The sequence below is a fragment of the Astatotilapia calliptera genome, chromosome 15, assembly GCF_900246225.1.
Source record: "Astatotilapia calliptera chromosome 15, fAstCal1.2, whole genome shotgun sequence".
Classification (NCBI taxonomy): domain Eukaryota; kingdom Metazoa; phylum Chordata; class Actinopteri; order Cichliformes; family Cichlidae; genus Astatotilapia; species Astatotilapia calliptera.
Genome location: NC_039316.1, coordinates 13,166,617 through 13,184,819, shown reverse-complemented (window position 1 = coordinate 13,184,819; position 18,203 = coordinate 13,166,617). Strand labels below are relative to the sequence as shown.

Sequence of the window (18,203 nt, the reverse complement as noted above, 5' to 3'; positions counted from 1 at the left end):
ACATCTACACTCCCCTTTCCATCAGACCTTTCGCCTTGATTGCCACGCATTTTCCAGAGCCAATATTATTTACCGTCAATATATTGTATACTGTTCCAAACATCCCATCAGCTTGTCAGATTTGAGCATTTATTTTGATTAAAATATTCAATGCTCTCACTTTCAGATGGTGCCTTTGCACAGGTGCTGGCTGAGCACCTAGAGGACACTGCCTCATTCCACCCTGGTCCCATAGCATTTTTTTTTTATTAGTGGTTTGATGTATGGCTTTGGAGCCAAAGCCAGGGCTTATGGAAATCACGTCCTCCTCTGCAATGTAGGACATGAGTCACTTTGCATCCCAAACCACTTCGGTAACCTTCACCGTGGATATTTGACATTCAGCTGACTGCTGCAGACCAACAGGGAATATTAATGTACACACGAATGCAATCAATTTAATTACAGTAAATTTAATTACCAGTTAACTGTTAGTTTGCCAATTGATTGGGGAAAATGGGAAAGCATCTTCATCGAAGATTCAGAGAGGCAAATTTATGAAAGAAATAATGGGTCATTCAAACCAACACGAGCCTTCTGCTCAACCTTCTCCAATTTGCATAAAAGCTTTATGGTGCAAAGTTTATACATGTAAAATTATTGGTGTGAAATTTCAGCTTCATATATTAAATAATTTTCATGATCACAAAAACAAAAGAAATTACATTTTCATTCAACTTTCTTGTTGTATTGAGCAAATATGACAAGTTTTACAACAAAAATAAAATTCTCAGAGTGTCTGTCAAAATAGAGTAAAAGTATGGATTTTCCAGACTCTAACTATAGCTCAGAAAATAATATAGTTAAATATGTGAGTAATATTCATTTTCAAGACCTGGGTCATTCGATTTTTACACCGTTTCCGCTCCATTATCTCTGATTTGTCCATAGCTGTCATTATCGTACCATCTAGAACAGTGTTATATTCAGATTATACCATCTATCAATATTTTTGTTTTTGTGGTACAACACAACTCGTCATATTAGCTTAAAATAGCACGAAATTTAAATGAAAGTGGGTTGGGTTTTTTTTTTTCATTTTTGTGTCCTAAAAATTTCATGTTAAAAAGTATTCGACGTGCTTTATTTTACAGTATGAGATTTTATGAGAAATCCAACTATATATCATTCAGACATTGTCACTAGTTGTCTTTTGCTGTGTTAGTGTGTACTGTAATAGGGAACTTTGCAGGAGTGCTGGATGTTTTTTGGTTTGTTTGTTTTTTCATATTTTAACTAGCCAATATTCAGACTTTTTTATGTATCTAAATCACAGATTCTGATTCATTTTGAAGCTAAGAAAGACCAGTGAAAATTTCAGCCTTTTATATTTAAGAGTTTTTGAGATATGCGTGTTCAAACATTGCAGCAGATTTCAGTGTGGGGAAAAAAAGAAGCCTGAAAGTGGGGTCGACGTGCCATTTTTATATATATATATATATATATATATATAAGTATATATACTTTTTCTCTTGAAAAGTATTTGATATATGAAACTAAAATGATGGTCGAGCAGAAAATGTTCTAAAAATGAGCTGATTTGGGTTGGAATGAGTCTAATATTTATAAATTCATGTTTGATTAAAATTTTAAAATGACACATTTCTTATTTTTCTGACTTAATCATCAGCTGTTTGTTTGTTGCACTCATCTGAATTTTCCACACCTTTTTCCTTTTAGTGTAACTACTCTGATTTTGTTCTATTTTTGGGTAGCTCGGCTTTCAACAGTCTTGATAATCTGTCCCTTGCAAGAGTTTGACAGATGTCAAAATGCACGTTTTAACGTGATGTATAACATGAGCATGAAAAAAAGAATGCACATGCAGTTTGGCCTGGGCCTAGTCTGTACTCAGATCACAACATCATCACTTGCAAATATGTAGTGACAGAGGATCACTGACAAACTGAAGTGATCTGTCAGCAGGACATGAATGATTTATGCCCTGGCTGTATGCGAATGCCCCATTATAGTGTCAGCTCAGCTGGCTCTATGCGTGACAGATCAATGATCTGTAAGCTTGTATGGCAGATTTCTCCTTCTGTAACCCTGAACAGGAGATATGACTCTTGACTGTCCAAAGGTAAGAGTTTGTGGTACAGTGTGGGTATGCAGGTGTTTCTCTGTGTGTCATCTACACTCAGTTTGGTACTGTGAAGATGAAGCCAGGTGTGTGTGTGCCTGGTTTTAGACCTTTAGCAGCAATAAGTTGAAGTAATTGTTTTCTGTGTGACTTTATCAGTCTCTCACATAATCTTGGCCCACTCTTCTTTACAACCTTGCTTTAGTTCATTCAGGTTTGTGCGTATTAGCTTATGCACAGCTCTGTTAAAGTCCTCATTTCAGTTGGTTTAGGGTCTGGACTTTGAGTGGGTCGTTGCAAAAACTTTATTCTGTACTTTTTCAGCCATTCTGCTGTTGATGTGCTGGTGCTGCCAATTTCACCCAGGTTTTAGCTGTTGAACAGATGGCCTCATATTGACTGTAGAATACGTTGGTATACAGAGGGGTTCATGCTCGACTCAATAAGTGCAAGGTGCCCAGTTCATCTGGCTGGAAAATGAGCCCAAACCACCATCCGCCGCTAATGTGCTGGATAGTCTCGTGGTTTGTTCAGATGCAATTTTGCAAAACTAAGCTGTGCTGGCATGTTTTTTGTTGTTGTTGTTGTTGTTGTTGTTGTTTTTTTTTGGGGGGGGGGGTGTTTATTTGCTTGTTTGTTTTTTTGAGAGAAGCATCTTTCTCCCAAAAACCCTTGCAAACAAGCCATAGTTGATCAGTCTTTTTCTAATTATGCCGTCATAGACTTTAACATTTAACAAGCTAACCAAGGCCTGTAGAGTCTGATATGTAGCCTTGGATTGTTTGTTTGGGGTTGTTTTTGCATTTTTCTGAGCATTGCACAGTCTGACATTGACTTCAAGTGCATTTTGTTAGCAGCTTCTGACTTCTGCTTAACACCTTAATAACATATTGAAGCAGTAAAGCAATGCTTAGTACTCTACATGAGTGCAGAGAATCCTACATTATGAAAACATCTGTACCAGGCTGTAAGTGTGCTTCATTTTCTGTGCTGCAAAACTGAGCATTTTTAAAAAATGAGAATCTGTGTGTTTGTTGACGTTACAATGGGAGTCTCCTTCAAGTTGCACTGCAGTTTTTCGCATTTCTGCCTCAGCTTCATTTTTTAGTTCCCAGATATTGCCATTCGGTCATTAGCGCCTTTATCCAGTTCACGCAGTTACAAGATTCATTAAAAGGGTAATGTCAAAGAAAGTAAGAAAGAAAAAGCATAACTGAAAATGGCCTCAGTTCATTTTAATGTATGACAACTTAGAACAGAACGTGATTAAAACTGAAAGTAAAAGTGAAGTAAAAAAGTTAAAAATTCAGTTAAAGCCAGTTAAATGCGTATGGTTGTAGTTTTGTTTCAGATGAGGATAATATGCTGAGCATGCAGTTTGGTGACCTGTGACCTTTAAGTGAAGAGTTAGGATCAATAACGGTGCCACATAGATTAGAGATGGTATTAAAAACTGCCATTCACAAATCCCATATTCAGTGTGGCCTGTGGTGCTGCCCTGCGTGCAGCCTCGACTCTTTTATGGAAGTGGTTAATGCATGTGCAGCACGTCAAACCAGGACAGATTTTCCAATGGAGATGGTAAAGTACAGTACATTGTTATGAAGATCCTAATCAAACTTAATTGATAAAAGCACACATAGTACAGGTAAAATGTATTGATTGCTTTAATGCTCTTTTCTTTTACTCTACTACATTTGACTATTTACTGTATGCTGCAGTGGGCGAGAGTGTTACGAGATACTTTACTGTTGGAGCGAAGGCGCAGTGTGACGTTCCGGCGCTTCTTTACAGCTCGCATCGTCGTTCTTTTAAGGTTTATTCCCCTGCACAAGTGATAGATAGGATTTTTTATATGCCTTTGTGTTCTGCTGAAAGTTTTATTATGTTTGATTTAACTTGACAGTAGTGACCGCTTGTGTGTCTGCTGGTGTGTGTGTGTGTGTATGTGTCTTCGGCAAAGCGGCAATAGTGCTAGATATGTGTTATTGTCCTCCTCCATTGCAGTAAGGCTCATAAATGTGACTCCTCGTCTTCTGGCCTGCTGGAGGTGTGGAGGATTTATGATGGAGTGAGTGAGAAAGTAAGAAAGGCGAAAGGAGAGAGAAGGAGAGAAGAAAAGAGTGGGAGGGCGTGAAAGGGATAGATAGCTAATAACTTCGAGAGGACAGGGGACTGGGAGAGAGTAGGAGGTGGCGAAAGGGTGATGGAAGGAAATTAAAATGCACACAGAGTGAACAGTAAGGACAGTTCAGCTATTTTGGCCTGTGTCTTTTTGTCAGTCTTTATTCATCTGTCCATCCCAGAGGTTGAGTCCGGTAGCTCACCTCGTCTTAGCCTCAGCATTCTCCCCTCCCCCGGTTCACTCATCTCAAATCAGTGTGAATGTGACAGAAGGAGGCAGAATAAAGTTGAAAGATGCAAGAAAGAAAGATGATCGTGAAGAGGAGAAAGTCACATCTGTCACTTTCCCTCAACGGAAAGGCTCATGGGAAATACACACTCCCGCACACATAAACACGCACACACACAGACCTCAGTCATGCATGTACAATTTAGGACAGCACACATCACCGTATGTGCAGCTATATGCCCTCCTCCTCACTCTCCTCCTCCTCATTGTCTCTCTGGCTGTTGTATTTCCTCGCCACTCTCTCTGTCTTCTGCATCCTTCCTGCTCCTGCCTTCCCTTCTTATCGCGTTTTCTCTCTCTCACTCTCTTGCTCACCCTTCCTCACTCACCCTCTCACAGTTAGCGAGTGTGTAAAAGTGTGTGTTCGTGTGTGCATGTGCTGGGGAGCTCATTCTGTTTCGACTCCAGGCAGAAGATGGTAAGTAATGTCTTTCCTCCTGCATATCTGAGAGTGTTTACAGGTTTTGAGTGTGGAGGGTTGTGTGTGCGGAGGTCGCTTGTGTCCATGTTTAATAAGTGAAGGATTTTGTATTATTAGCTGAGTGGGCATGGGGGGTGGATATATTGCGTGTGCAGCGTTGTGTTTTGCAAATGTTATTTGTGCATGTGTGCTGCTGTTGATGAGGAAGCTGACGCCTGAAGGAGGTACAGTGTCAGGCCATGGATTAGTTAGGAGGTAGGAGGGTGAGTAATGTAGGATACTGTTGACTAGCTTAAACTAGCGGTGGGCTGCAGAGTGTGGATAAAGAGTAAGGGACTTATGTGCCTCATGTTTTGGTGGTGGTGTTACTGTCGTGTTGGACGGTGGCAGTTACATAAAAAGACAAAGAAAGGATGATGAGTATGAGTAAGCGACACAATATCTCATAGGGCTCTGCACTCCAGCAGTCAGTCAGTCACTTAAGAAGTAGATGACACTCCATCCACATTTCCCTTCCTCCCTCAGCTGCTGCTTTTATCCAAAGCACCTTACAATTTATGCAGAACAGGAATCAGAAAGCCCATGATGCCGATGCCTTTACTGTTATTCCTTGTCCCTGGAGTTATCATGTGCTTCCTTCCAGGCAATAACAGAGCAGCTTAGCTGGAGCACTACTGTAAATGGAAATGAGGGCAATATGGATGAAGAAGTGTGGAAGCAGCGCCTTCAGAAATCCATGATGGCTTTATACAGTTGACAAGGAGAAGCAGCAAGATACTGATGTAACTGTGGAGAATGATGCCACTAATAGCTAAATGTCAGGTACAGCAAAAATAATGGCTATTATGGAGGCTATGCTTTGTAGAGCCTGTGAGAACCTGTGGATAAAATAGAGCTCTGCCTCTTTGTGCTTGTTTGGACTAAGAGATGACCAAAAGAAAACCACACACAGCTTACATTAGGAAAAAAATGAATCCAGAAAATTGCATTTTGTTAAAAGATAAGTTGGACATTTTAAGCTTTTTGGCTTTCTTGCTTATAGATATGTTTTAAATTGATTGTTGGTGTATTTTTAGGTTGTCTAATAGTCGTTTGGTCACCAAAGGGTTGGGGCCAAACGTAAAGGGCTGTTGTTACCATAAAGAAATGATAGTTGTATATTGCTGAAGCAAAGAAACCACATTTCTTGAAATATTGAAAATTTTAAGTGACAGAATCCGTCATCCCTGTTTCCTTTTCAAATGAGTCCTTTACAAGACTGCTTTAGAAGTGTCTGTGTATTGAAACCAGACAAAACAATACTGGCTGCTGCACTGGATTTTCAGATTTATTGTTTTTATTTTAGAAAATACGCGAAAAAAGCTGGTTCACTTTGGAGACACTAAAATATTCACATCATACTGACAGTTTTTTGCTTTTGAGAAATGAGACCCTTAGACTCTTTGTCTACTCTTTCTCCCTTTTATAAACCTGCTTAATCCGGTCTTTATGTAGCCTTAAGGAAAGCAGAAACATGGATGTCAGAGTGTTCAGAAGAGACACAACAGCCTTCAGTAACTGGATGAAAAAGGTAGACTGATGTTATTTAGCTGTGAGGAGTGACTGCGCTGCAAAATGTCAGGTACAGAAGAGAAGGATGGCTGAGAAAGCTTAAAGGGAACCGACTGTATTGTAATAAGTGTGAGTGTTGAAAAGACCAGATGAAAGTAGCTATGGCCAAGAGGAAAGTGCTCTTTTGTCTCTGATTAATGTACACACAGTTGGCCCTCCCTGCCTTTATTTGGCTCCAGGAACCCATTGACCATTTGGGTCAAACTGCTGTAGGCTTTAAATCAAAATAAGTCGAATGTGCTTGTTCATGTGTGGAAAGAGCATGTGCGCACACGGTGGATTTTCCACTTTTGTTATCGAGATTATTAGATATTCAGGAGCGTATATTTTATATGTCAGCGTCATCCATTTAAAATATCATGTCTTCTACGCACATGCAGCGCAGACACGCATCTGCATGTGTGAAGTTTGCGTGCACCGTGTGCGATATTATATTTGTCTCGAGTTACTCACGCCCACTGACTCAGAGCGTTTGCCTTTAGGGCAGTCGAGGGAGAATAGAAAGCGTACAAGTGCAGTGAACAGCGGGACAGAACAAGAGCAGGAAGAGAAGACAGAAAGACAGACAGGAAAGGCATTAAGAAGAGTGGATGAGTTGTCTGACCAGCTGTACTGAGTGTGTTCCATCACCATGTGGGCTGGGAATGTGAAGCGGGGAAGACTGGTAAGCGATATAACACAGGCCTGTCAAATCAGCTGTGCTAATGCCACGCTCTCTGAAAATTCACTCAGTAGCTCATTAATTTCTAACATATGTAGACATGGCCATAGGAGCGCTGTGATGAATGACCGGGACAAGATAAAGATGCACACAGCGCATGCTCCGGGTCAGCCTGGCTACTAGTTGTTTGGCTTTTCCAGTGTGGACTCTTAGCCAATATTAGTTATTCTTGAGGGAGCTGTTGGAGAGCAGAGTTTGTTTTTTTGTTTTTCTTTAGTAACTCTGTTTTGAAACTGTAAGCAAAAAACTTGAAATTACTTTAAAGCAGTGACAGCAGGAAAGTTTAATTTGACAAGTAAAGAAAGCAGCTCATCATAAACCTGCACAATCAGCTGGTGATATCATTCAAAAAATGTTTACTTCAACCAAACTAAATCTATAATTCAGCTCACGTATGTGTAATCTAATCCCAGAAACTCTAAGTGTGTTACATTTTCTCTTCTTTCTTCTTCTTTTACTTTCATACTTTGAACTGTAAGTAAATTATAGACTGCATTTAAAAAAAAAAGGTATCCAGCATGATGATGTCACCCATTAGTTTCTAGACTTCTGCTTGAGCTGTGAGTTATGAGGTAAACAGATTAGCAAGGTGCATCTGCTAGACCTAAATTAAATAACACATTCACACTCTTAGAAATTGAGCACAGAATGTTTGGATGGCCGCATTACTTTTAGACAATTGCATTAAAATGATGCAAAATCCAAAGGTCCAAAAAGGATCCAAAAGGCACCAACACTACAAACACAGTTATGAGGTTAAGAGGTACTCAGTGCATTGCAGTGCCGATGTATCAGTTAAAATATATGAACATGAAACAGCACTGATTGGGTGGCATTCTGATGCATGAATATTATTACTGTCCCTATTAATATGTTTGGAAATATTTGATGTTAACATTGTCTTTCACCTTGTTTTTCTATTAATACTAGTCATGCTAGCTTCACATTTACCTTTGTTGCAGAGATGAGGGAACCATTAACCCCAGCGAATATCACTGTGTGTAATATGAAGCACAGTGGGACATTTATTAACCCCATTTTCACATAGATGATTTTAAATGCATGTCTCCAAATCTGACCAAATAGCAACACAGAAATTTGTGAACTAGCTGCCCATTGATGGCTTTATTTAAAGTGCTGTGTATGATGGTTTCTGAAGAAATTAGTTTGCGTTTCACTATTAAAATTTTCCAAACAGAGGCTGTGCTGTAAAAAAAAATTGATGAAAAGAAATTGTGTAAACAACGTTTTAATATAATATACTAGATTATTTTTTTTGTCTTCAGCGAGTGCAAAGACACATTGTTATTTGTCAAAAATTATTACCTAAGAGGTGTTATGATCATTGTTACATTTTGATTTTTGCACACGTGTGATGTGGTTTGTGAAGTGTTTTTGTATCTGAGAACAGTGTTAACATTTGGCTGATATCTCTGGGCCAAGAGTAATATCTTATCTTACAAGTCATTCCATCTCAAATGAGCTTGTTTGACAAAAATCTTTGAGCTTTAAAATTTGGACATAGGTAATTATATCTGTAACATTTCATTTATCATGTATCAAATACTTTTCTAGATGTTTTACCACTGCAAATTTTGTTGTAAATACAAATAAATATAGCAAAACAACTGACAAGTAAAAAAAAAAAAAAAAAAGAGTAAAGAAAAAGGAGTTGGTAGCTCATTTCATGAGAGTAGCCGATTTGTTGTGTCCACATGATGTGATTGACACAATACGAGTAAGGATCAATCAAGAGATCGGCATGCTGCCTGGAACAAATGCTGCAAGAGAAGTAAACTATATGAAAATGCTACATTGTTGCGTTTTTAATGTCTGTTAGTATATTTTGACGTTAACCTTACAATCATGTAATAAAGTAGAGTATACGTTTTTTTTTTTTATTGTAGTGCAATATATCTATATAATATTCAGAAATTGTCACTAGCTGTTTTTGGCAATATGATTCAATTTTATGGTAAGAAAGGCCAGTCCAAAGTTTAGACTTTTATCTTTAATAGATGTGAGATTTGTGCCTCAGATTTGTGTGATAAAGCATGAAAGCTGAAAAAAATCTATCTTAAAATGTATTTGATGTATGAAGATAAAATTTAGTAGAAATCATTATTGGTCGATGGATGGATACCATAAAATTTTGAAGCAAATCAGAGATGGTCGAGCAGAAAGCCTTCGATGATTTGAGATGGAAAGAACCTAAAATAACAGTCTAATGACAACCTGACAGTATTATACTGGAAAGTCTTTATTTTATAAAACACCTTAATTTATTTCATAGAAAAAAATTGTAGATCACAAGAGTTTAATTGCAAAGTAACATTCTGATGTTTGGAGATCTATCTGCTAGCATTGTGTTGCTGTACTTTAACAGGGAACTTTCTCACATCTTGTGGATGATTATGTAACCCAGTTTCATTACAAAACACTGTCATATTCTTGAGACCAACCCTCAAAAAACAGCCCTCATCTAACAGTCTACACAACTGCTATCATATACATATAATTAGATTTTAATAGAACATGGTAGACTAAAATTCTGGGTTCGAAAAAAGAGAATCGATGTATTCAGTCTATGGTAGTGAATTGAGCCCTACCTCACCGCTACAGTATTTAGGAAAACCTTGTGTAGTTTACTTCTGAGTTTCAATTTGTAAACTCCTATGGTTTCCTGCCAGTGTCCATTATCTGAGCTGTGAGCCACATGAGGGCAACTGCTGTGAATGTAGAGCATTTCAATTAGGAAGGATGAGATGCTCATCTCCTTCACAGTGCTGCTTTACAAAGGCTATTTATTATATAATCTGAAATGTTACTGATTCATGAGGAAAAGTCAGGAACTGTCTAATGACTTTGCTAATAATTCATACTGAGCTTTGCTTTCATGTTAGGCATTATTTGGGGACTAGATGTAATACTTCTAAATGGGTTTCCCAGTGATATGTCATAGCTGGAAGGCTCTTCGACCAGAAACAAACAGCCGACCCAGATGGCTGCGTTTATGTGCAGTTTTTGTTTGGGATATTTTGGCAAACTAGCACATGAATGAAAGGCTGTAGAGCAGTTGTCATAGACACAGGGATTGGCTTTCCGACTAGCACATGATCATCTTAATAAATCAAATTAATCTGATCTCTGAAATCTGATGAATCTAATGATTCAGTGTCTCTAAAGTAAGATAAACTGGATAGTCTACGAGCACCGTCCTGAAATATCACCCTAAAATAGGCTGAGACATAACTTCCTTCTAGCTTCATTAGGGGAGTTAATAAAAAATTTCATGTGCCTTTTGGCGAAGGGATTGTTATTAAAGTGTTGTACCACAGCTTGAATAAAAATACACCAATCATGGGTGACCCCAGTGGAGCAGTAACAGGTGATACCTGGGGATGGTAGAAATAAATTACACTGCCTCATTTATTCCCCATGTGCTTTTGGCTTACGGAGTCCTTTTAACAGTATGTCACATGTGATGTGAAACTGCAGTTGGAGGCATGTTGGATCCGTGACTGACATCTGTCTTGACTGTAGAACTGACATTTTTACTGTGTTGTGGTCAGGTTTGCATTCTTTTTCAGTTCAAATGGCACCTCTGGTGAATTCAGTTCTTCTACTACATGTGACGTAAAACCTTGTGTTCGAGTAGTGTATAGTCAACAGCAAATGAGTGTGTTATACATGCCCTAAATCACACTGATATTTGCTTTTACACAAAGTGCCCTGGTCTAGGATGGTGACATACAAAATGATGGGATAATCTAGTTTTGCAACCATTTATTTGAACACATTTTCATCCCTGGTGTTGCAGAGACATGCGAAAGGTGTCCTCTGGCATTAGTGTGGCCATGTTAGGAGTGGCGTTTTAAATCTTTGAGTTTTGCAATTTATTTATTTTTTTCAGTCGCTAATTCATTTTCTTCACATGTGCTTTTTTACTATTGCTTTCACCCTCTGCTTGGTGAAAAACAGGAAATCATTATCAGCATTTATAATAGCCAGTTGATGAGAAATGTAAAAGAACAATGGAGATGGTAGAAACACTCTTTAACTGAATTATTAACGGTTATGTTGCATAGTCTGTCCACCAGAGGGCACTTTGCAAAGTCCATGGGGAAAGCAGTAAAGTCGGGTAGTAGTCTCACATTACAACCGACAACACAGCAAGTGCGAACCATTGCTGATGCTATCTGTGTGTTTTCGCTCCTTTAGCCCTTTGTTTGGCCTGCTAAAATGGCGCTTCGGCGGTCACGCCCCCTCCCGTGACATCACGCTCCAAAGCCCTATAAATGACTAATCACCGACATGCTGCAACAGCAAAACAATATTTTTTAAATAGCATTGTCATATTCTCTTAGCAAGGATTGGGGAAATCTGTTTATGTTTTGTGTCTAAAAAGAAGATATATTGGATTTTCAAATGTCTGTATCAGTAATGATTTTAAAATTGTTCAGTTAGACTTAATTTGACAGACTGGGAGTGAGAAACCTGCCTGGGTATTCTTATAACATGCCCCAATGCTGAAGGACACCCTGTGTTTATCTGTGGTGCAAGTGGAACTTGGTGTTTCACAGATATGCATGGATGGATCTGCCACCGTGGGAATGGAAATAGGTTGGTCATTCAGATTTCTGGAAAGGGCTTAGCAGAAAGTAGCGAGAGCTTTGTGGATACATGTGGATTCTCTCTGGTCAATTTTAAAAACATGGCAATTCTGGAAAATGCATTGAGAGGCTAAGAAAATGTTACATTAATGTGTGATTTATTTATTTTTTGTTCCTGTGAAACCTGTTCTCCTATTGTTCTGATGGGGAATGAATCCCCATGTAACTCCTACCTGCTGTCCTGACCTGTCCTGTCTTGTCCTTCATGCCCTTGGCTGCCATGGCCTACCTGAGACAGTCACACAGAGAGCTGTCATGCAGATGTCCTCCTGAAAGACAGAGGGCGCTGTCCGCTCCACCCGCCAGTCTCTGTGTGCCTCTGTGCCCCGCTCAACCCGGCTTTGGCTCTGTTAAACCTCTTCTCTTCTCCCCTCCTCTCTCTCGCGGCACCAGGCGCGGCTCCCCTCCTGTTCATCCACCCTAAGCATTGCTGAGGTACTCCTGCATGTGTTCTAAAGCATCGTTACGGTCATCATGGTGGCATCAGTTCCTACTCCTTCCCTCTCCAACAGCACCTCTAATTTCCTGCCTGGCATGACTGCTTCCTGCCTCCTTTCCTTTCCCTTGTGTGTATGCTGACTTGCCTGCTACACTCCTGCTGTCTCTCTGTGTTTTTTGACACACAACCCACAATCCTTTGTTTTTCTCCCTGTGTTTTTGTGCGTATTTGAGTCTTGTAGTGAAATGTTGTCTGATTCTCATACACATACTGTATCTAACCCTTTGCCTGGTTTCCATGCACACACAGCCTCCAGAATAAACAAACGTCCATCACTTGGCATATTACTCAAACGCGTTTCAACCTCACAAGTGAAGTTGAAAGTTGCTTGAATTATGTATTTGAATGAAAGTGATACTGGTTGCACAAACAAAGTATGTTTCTCTCCCTCTGTGTATACACTTCAGTTCTTTTTAAAGCGCCTCGCTGACACACATTCATCAGCGCGTAAAAGAGAAAAGGCCCGGTAAATATAAGCTTCGCAGCTTTGCTGTGCTTGGCACACTGGTCATGGCCCCAAGTGACTCTGATCAGTGAGTGATAAAGACATGACCTCTGTGCAGGGCGTCAAATGGTGCTGGCGCTGTCCACTGTGATATTGAAGCCCATTGATTAACTGTAATTGCACAGTAATGAAACTACAGATTTTGAATACGTGTTTAAAGATAAATTATCTAGCGAGCTAATGCACATTTCAATTTCAATTTTTTTTTCAGCACTAATGCATTAGAGGTAACTTTTTATCTTCAGTTTTATTTTGAAATGCAAAATCGGACATTAACTCAAAAGTAATTGTTGCCTATTTAGTGTGCTATGTATGCCATTAGTCTTAATCTTGCTTTAGACTTAGGCTGATCTTGTCATGTATGGAATGGGATGCATATAAGTAACAAGATACTGCAGTACAGAAATGCCCAATGTGCAGTATATTTGAGGTGATTTAGAAATTTTTGCAGTGCTCCCAGCACAGGCCTACTCAGGTACTTTCCGTATCATTTAAAGTTGTATTTATGTGTAATTTCATATTTTTGGTGGCCATCTTAATCTCATCTTAAAAAATAAGATATATATGTCTTTTTATTTTATTGATTTTAATAGAACTTATGGTCTCAGGGTATAAAATTTAAATAATTACGCACTTAGAGGCATGTTTTCTAATATTTATTTGTAACTAAACGAGTTAAGGAATAAAAATAACTAATTAAATTAATAAAGCTTAATCTCTTTTTTTAAATGTACATCATTAAAACAAAACAAAGACACCGAGCGCGGCGTTGAGTAGGGCCAAGGGTCAAGCACTCGCTTGGGTTCACTTCTTTAACATTCACGTTAGTTCAAAAATGTATTTATGCTAGCAGAGCTCACCTGGAACTGTTGTCAGATCCACTGAACTGATTTTGTTTCTCATCCGTCATTCCTTATGTTGAGTTTTTTGGCAGTTTTCCAGTGACTTGTTTGCCACTTTTTTTTTTTTTTAATTTAAATTTGTCTGACTGCCGAATGTATGTCATTCAATGGCTTATTTCTGGCGTGTGTGTGTGTGTGTGTGTGTGTGTGTGTGTGTGTGTGTGTGTGTGTGTGTGTGTGTGTGTGTGTGTGTGTGTGTATTTGTTGCATTAGTATGCTAAATTAGCAGACTGTGTGTGCAGCTGTGTTTAAAACACTAGTATCTGATGTGTTGCAACAGTCCGAGTGGGAGTGTATGCCTGTCGTCTGTACGTGTGTGTGTATACGCATGCGTGTGTATGTTATGAAGGTGAGTGACTATCCTGTGGCTTCCCCCAGGCCTCACGGAGAGAATTCAGGGCTCACCTGGATGAGGTCATCACGCTCAAGTCAAGGTACTCTACCTTGGACCAGGTAAACCCGCTAACCTTCTAGCAACTTCTTCTCTACCGGCATGCAGGCCACTGGCATCCCACTGAGCACCTAACCACACTAGTGACATGCACAAGCATTCACGTACACAGACAGGAAGGCTGATGGAGGGACAGAGAGGCGCACGCTGTATTTTAGATTGCAATGGGCTTCACTTTGCTATAGCATGTACCTGCAGCACTGGAGCAGGTGAGAACTTGGCACTACTTTAGTAATAGACAGTATCTAACTGCTTATGTTAAGTTGAGAGACGGAGATATGAAACATCTAAATGCAAGAGATCACTGCAGGGTGAGACTGTTCCCGCCATCTCAATTGGTCAGCCTAAAACTTAACAAACTAACTTTTAAGTGTTTAAGTCTGCCGGTTTGCTCCAAACTGAATTGCATATAAAGTAGATTACTTGGAAATTACTTGCAAATAAGTAGAAAGCTTAATATTACCAGCTGCAAATGCAAAGGCCAGTCTATATTCTCTGCATGACCTGTGTGGACACAAATCAAATCATGTATAGCAGGTGTAAAAGGGATCTTGTTTAATGAACACAAACACACATAGGACACGTCCACATGTTGCATATTTCTACAGCAGAGGTGTCTGTTGCCTGAGCCATGCAGAGCTAGGTTCAGATTTAGAAGTGCAGTGGTGATACACATGGGCAAAAAGACAAAATGAAGTGTTTTCCAAAGTCAGATGTATTTGGACACTGATTTCCATCTGATTTTAGTCTATAAGTTGTCCTGTGTACCACCATCTTCAATAGTTTGCAACATTTCTTCTCCATGCCTCAATCTCAAGAACTCCACCAGCACTCATTCTCTTCCATTCATCCCCCCATCTGGTCATTTGTCAGGTTTGATGTGTGTGTCAGTGCCTGGTTTCTGCACAGGATGCAACGTATTTGTGTGTTTGTGCCTGATATGGATATGCCAGTGTGCTGCTGGATTCACAGAGGGATCACTGAACAGTAACTGACCTCCCCACGGGAAGCCATGAGTGCACTCTCCAGGAGGTTGAAGCCATCGCTCTGGATTGCCACAGTAGCATTTCCCCCTGCCCTCTACTACTCTGTCTCTATCATCCTGGCATTTTGTCCTCTGCTCCATCCCTCTCTCACTCCGTCACAAGGGGTGAGGCGGTTGAAGCCAGTTTACAGCAAGCCTCCATGCCCTGTCACAGCCTTCTCCTCCTTGCAGAGGATGTATTAATCTTCCCCTTTTTGCATAATTTGTCTGACAGCTCCTTTGTTTTTGTGCTGAGCTCAGCACCGCGGCAGTTGCATCCCATCATTTCCTGGAACATCTCCTTAGCCGGCTAGTTATTGGCCCCATCGATTTTTCCCCGGGCGGCTCACAGATGCCGGGCCACGTGTCTCGCTGACCTGGCCGTGTTCGCTATTCTGTGTCCGTACACAGAACCGTCACCTGCTCCCCAGCCCATTGATCTTCCGGGCAGATCTCCATGACAACCCGTTGTCAGGCTGTTTCCGCGGTGACGGCAAGGTTGCCGTTTAGAGCGCTTAGTGTTTCTGGCACGAAAGCCGGTGGTTTTTCCATTTGCGTGTGTGTCTGCATTCCCTGCAACATGCCTAATGCTTCGTTGCAAACACTCACACATGAATGTGAAAACTGCCTGCTTTTTATTTCCTTTATTTTTGCTTATCCAGGGAGTTTTGAAACTGTTGTTCTTGCGTGTATGATGTGTGCCTGTTAAAATTTGCATCCCTCATACAAGCCCATTCTCTTCTCTCACTTGGTCGGTCTCTCACCAGTAACAGGGGATTGCAGCGAAGGGTAGATTAGAAATGAGTGCGAGAATGTTTGACAGTCTGCTTTTATGCCTTTCCTCTAAACGTCCAAAACATCCCAGTCTGCCTTTTTACTCATTCTCCATGTATCCTCCTCGCCTCTAACACATCCCCCTGTAGCTTTTTTCCCGTGTTCATCTCCATATGCAAACTGTCTTTCCCCTTGGCTCTCTGATGGTATGATCTTTTCTTCTGAGCTATTTTTTGCCATACTGAGGTTTTGTTTTCAACCTGTGTCAGCATTAGTGTCATCACTCCACATTGCATTGAGGTTTTTCCGCTATGTGCTAGCTAATGGTGACCGTATATTGCTGCAAGACAGACTAATGATCCATTACTACACGACAGAGTGTGAAACTGGGTTAGGTAGAAGAAGAAAACTTGATCTTTGTGGTTTATCTGTGTGTTTAAGGAGACCAGTTAGGCAGTAAGATTTTGATGTAATTGTTATGCTTTTTTTTTTTTTTTTTTTTTTTTTTTTTAGATGTCCTAGTCCTAGTGTTCTTGGAATGGCACACCTTGTACAAAAAATGCCCTAGCTGTCAGTCGCTAGTTTTCATATGTGCTTTTCAATGTCTGCAAGTTTGATCTGTGCCTTGCTGTAGCTGTAATTAGCCCCCTTAATCCCCACCTTTGTCCTTTTTTGTTTTTTCATGCCTGCCTCTCTCTGTTTCTTTCTGTTTCTATCCCTGTCTCTATCACTCTCTCGCTTGCTCTCTCTCTTATATTTAGGGTTATATAAAAGAAATATAAGGGCTTTCGAGCTTCAGCACAAATTTGCTAGCATGAGCTGTTGCCATCATGGCATCCGCTGAAAAAAGCTTGTACCAACTAAGAGAAAGTGGTAAAATTGTAAATATGATGAGGCATTTTAAATCCAGAAATCAGATTCTTAAGCACTAATGTCAACAATTACAGTTGTTGTGTTACTGCTAGTCCTCAAAATATTAGGTAGTCCATCTGCGTGGTGACCTATCTGCTGCCAGCCTAAACTAAAACTTCGTTAGCATTTGCATCTGCTGAAAATTGTTCATAAATGTCAATATGGGTATACAGCTTACCAACATGGCAGTATGGGGGTTAAAATGCTGAAGGGGAAACTGGTGTTTCATTCACGTGTTCTGTCCGCCTAAACTGTGCCGTTGTACGGTTATAATCTAAGGCTACGTCCACACATGTTCAGGTATTTTTTAAGACAGGTTTTTTTTTCTTTTTTTCTTTTTTAATAATAAAAATCTATGTTAAATAAAATATGTCAGTCGCCCTCAAAGTAATAGCATTATTATAGCAATTTATTATACAGTTGTATTTGCTAATTTTTTTTATCTTTGTTTCATTTTGACTTTTTTTGTCTTCTTTTTTCAGTTTAGTTTCCCTTAGTCTACAGAGTGAATTTTCTTTTCAGTTATTTTGTTTGAAACTGTTTAGTTTTAGTTTAGTTTTTTATTAGTTTCAGTGTTAGTTTTAGTCAGTTTAATTATTATTGTATGGAGGGCACATGTCAGAGGGAAAATTGATGACAATTAGTATGTGTATTACTACAGAAACACATAACTTTTTTAAAGCGGTTGATCCATAGTGTGTCATAGAATTGTAGACCCATTATACATGTATATTATGTATTTTGAGACTCATCAGGCAAGTTGTAATAAACTATTTTACCAGTCTAATAAACACTACAACTAAGTATATCTCTACTACATTTTTAGTTAAAAAATTAACTAAAGTTTTTTTTTTTAACTCAATTTTCGTTCATTTAGTTTAATTTGTTTTTCAAAAGTTAGTTAACTAAAATGTTTTCTCACATCTAATTTTAGCTTTTATTTTAGTGTTAGTTAATTGTGAAAACCTTGGTGGACATGGCTTCAATGGCTACATTAAATTTGCTGGACACAAAGTAGGAACACATGAGGGTTACTTATCCAAGCGGCATGCAGGAACTGTTGACATCGGGACTGGGACTAGATTGAAAGGCAGAACTGGCTCTGCTCCAGCACTGCATCAGAGGTTTACGATACAGTGTAGTAAGTCAAGCTTTCCCAGTGAAAAAGAAAAAAA

At 39.5% G+C, this 18,203-nt stretch overlaps 1 protein-coding gene across 7 annotated transcripts in view; it reads left to right on the top strand.

Moving 5' to 3' along the window:
• gphnb (gephyrin b) overlaps positions 1 to 18,203 on the top strand; it is a 109,002-nt gene that overhangs the window by 72,229 nt on the left and 18,570 nt on the right. For 4 of the 7 annotated variants that reach the window (XM_026193925.1, XM_026193923.1, XM_026193922.1 and 1 more), the window contains exons 9-10: positions 12,355 to 12,396; positions 14,246 to 14,320. The exons of 2 other annotated variants lie outside the window; for them this stretch is intronic. In XM_026193925.1, the coding sequence (XP_026049710.1) occupies positions 12,355 to 12,396; positions 14,246 to 14,320 (117 nt within the window). The remainder of the gene's footprint in view (positions 1 to 12,354; positions 12,397 to 14,245; positions 14,321 to 18,203) is intronic. One more of the 7 variants, XM_026193924.1, reaches the window with a different exon arrangement.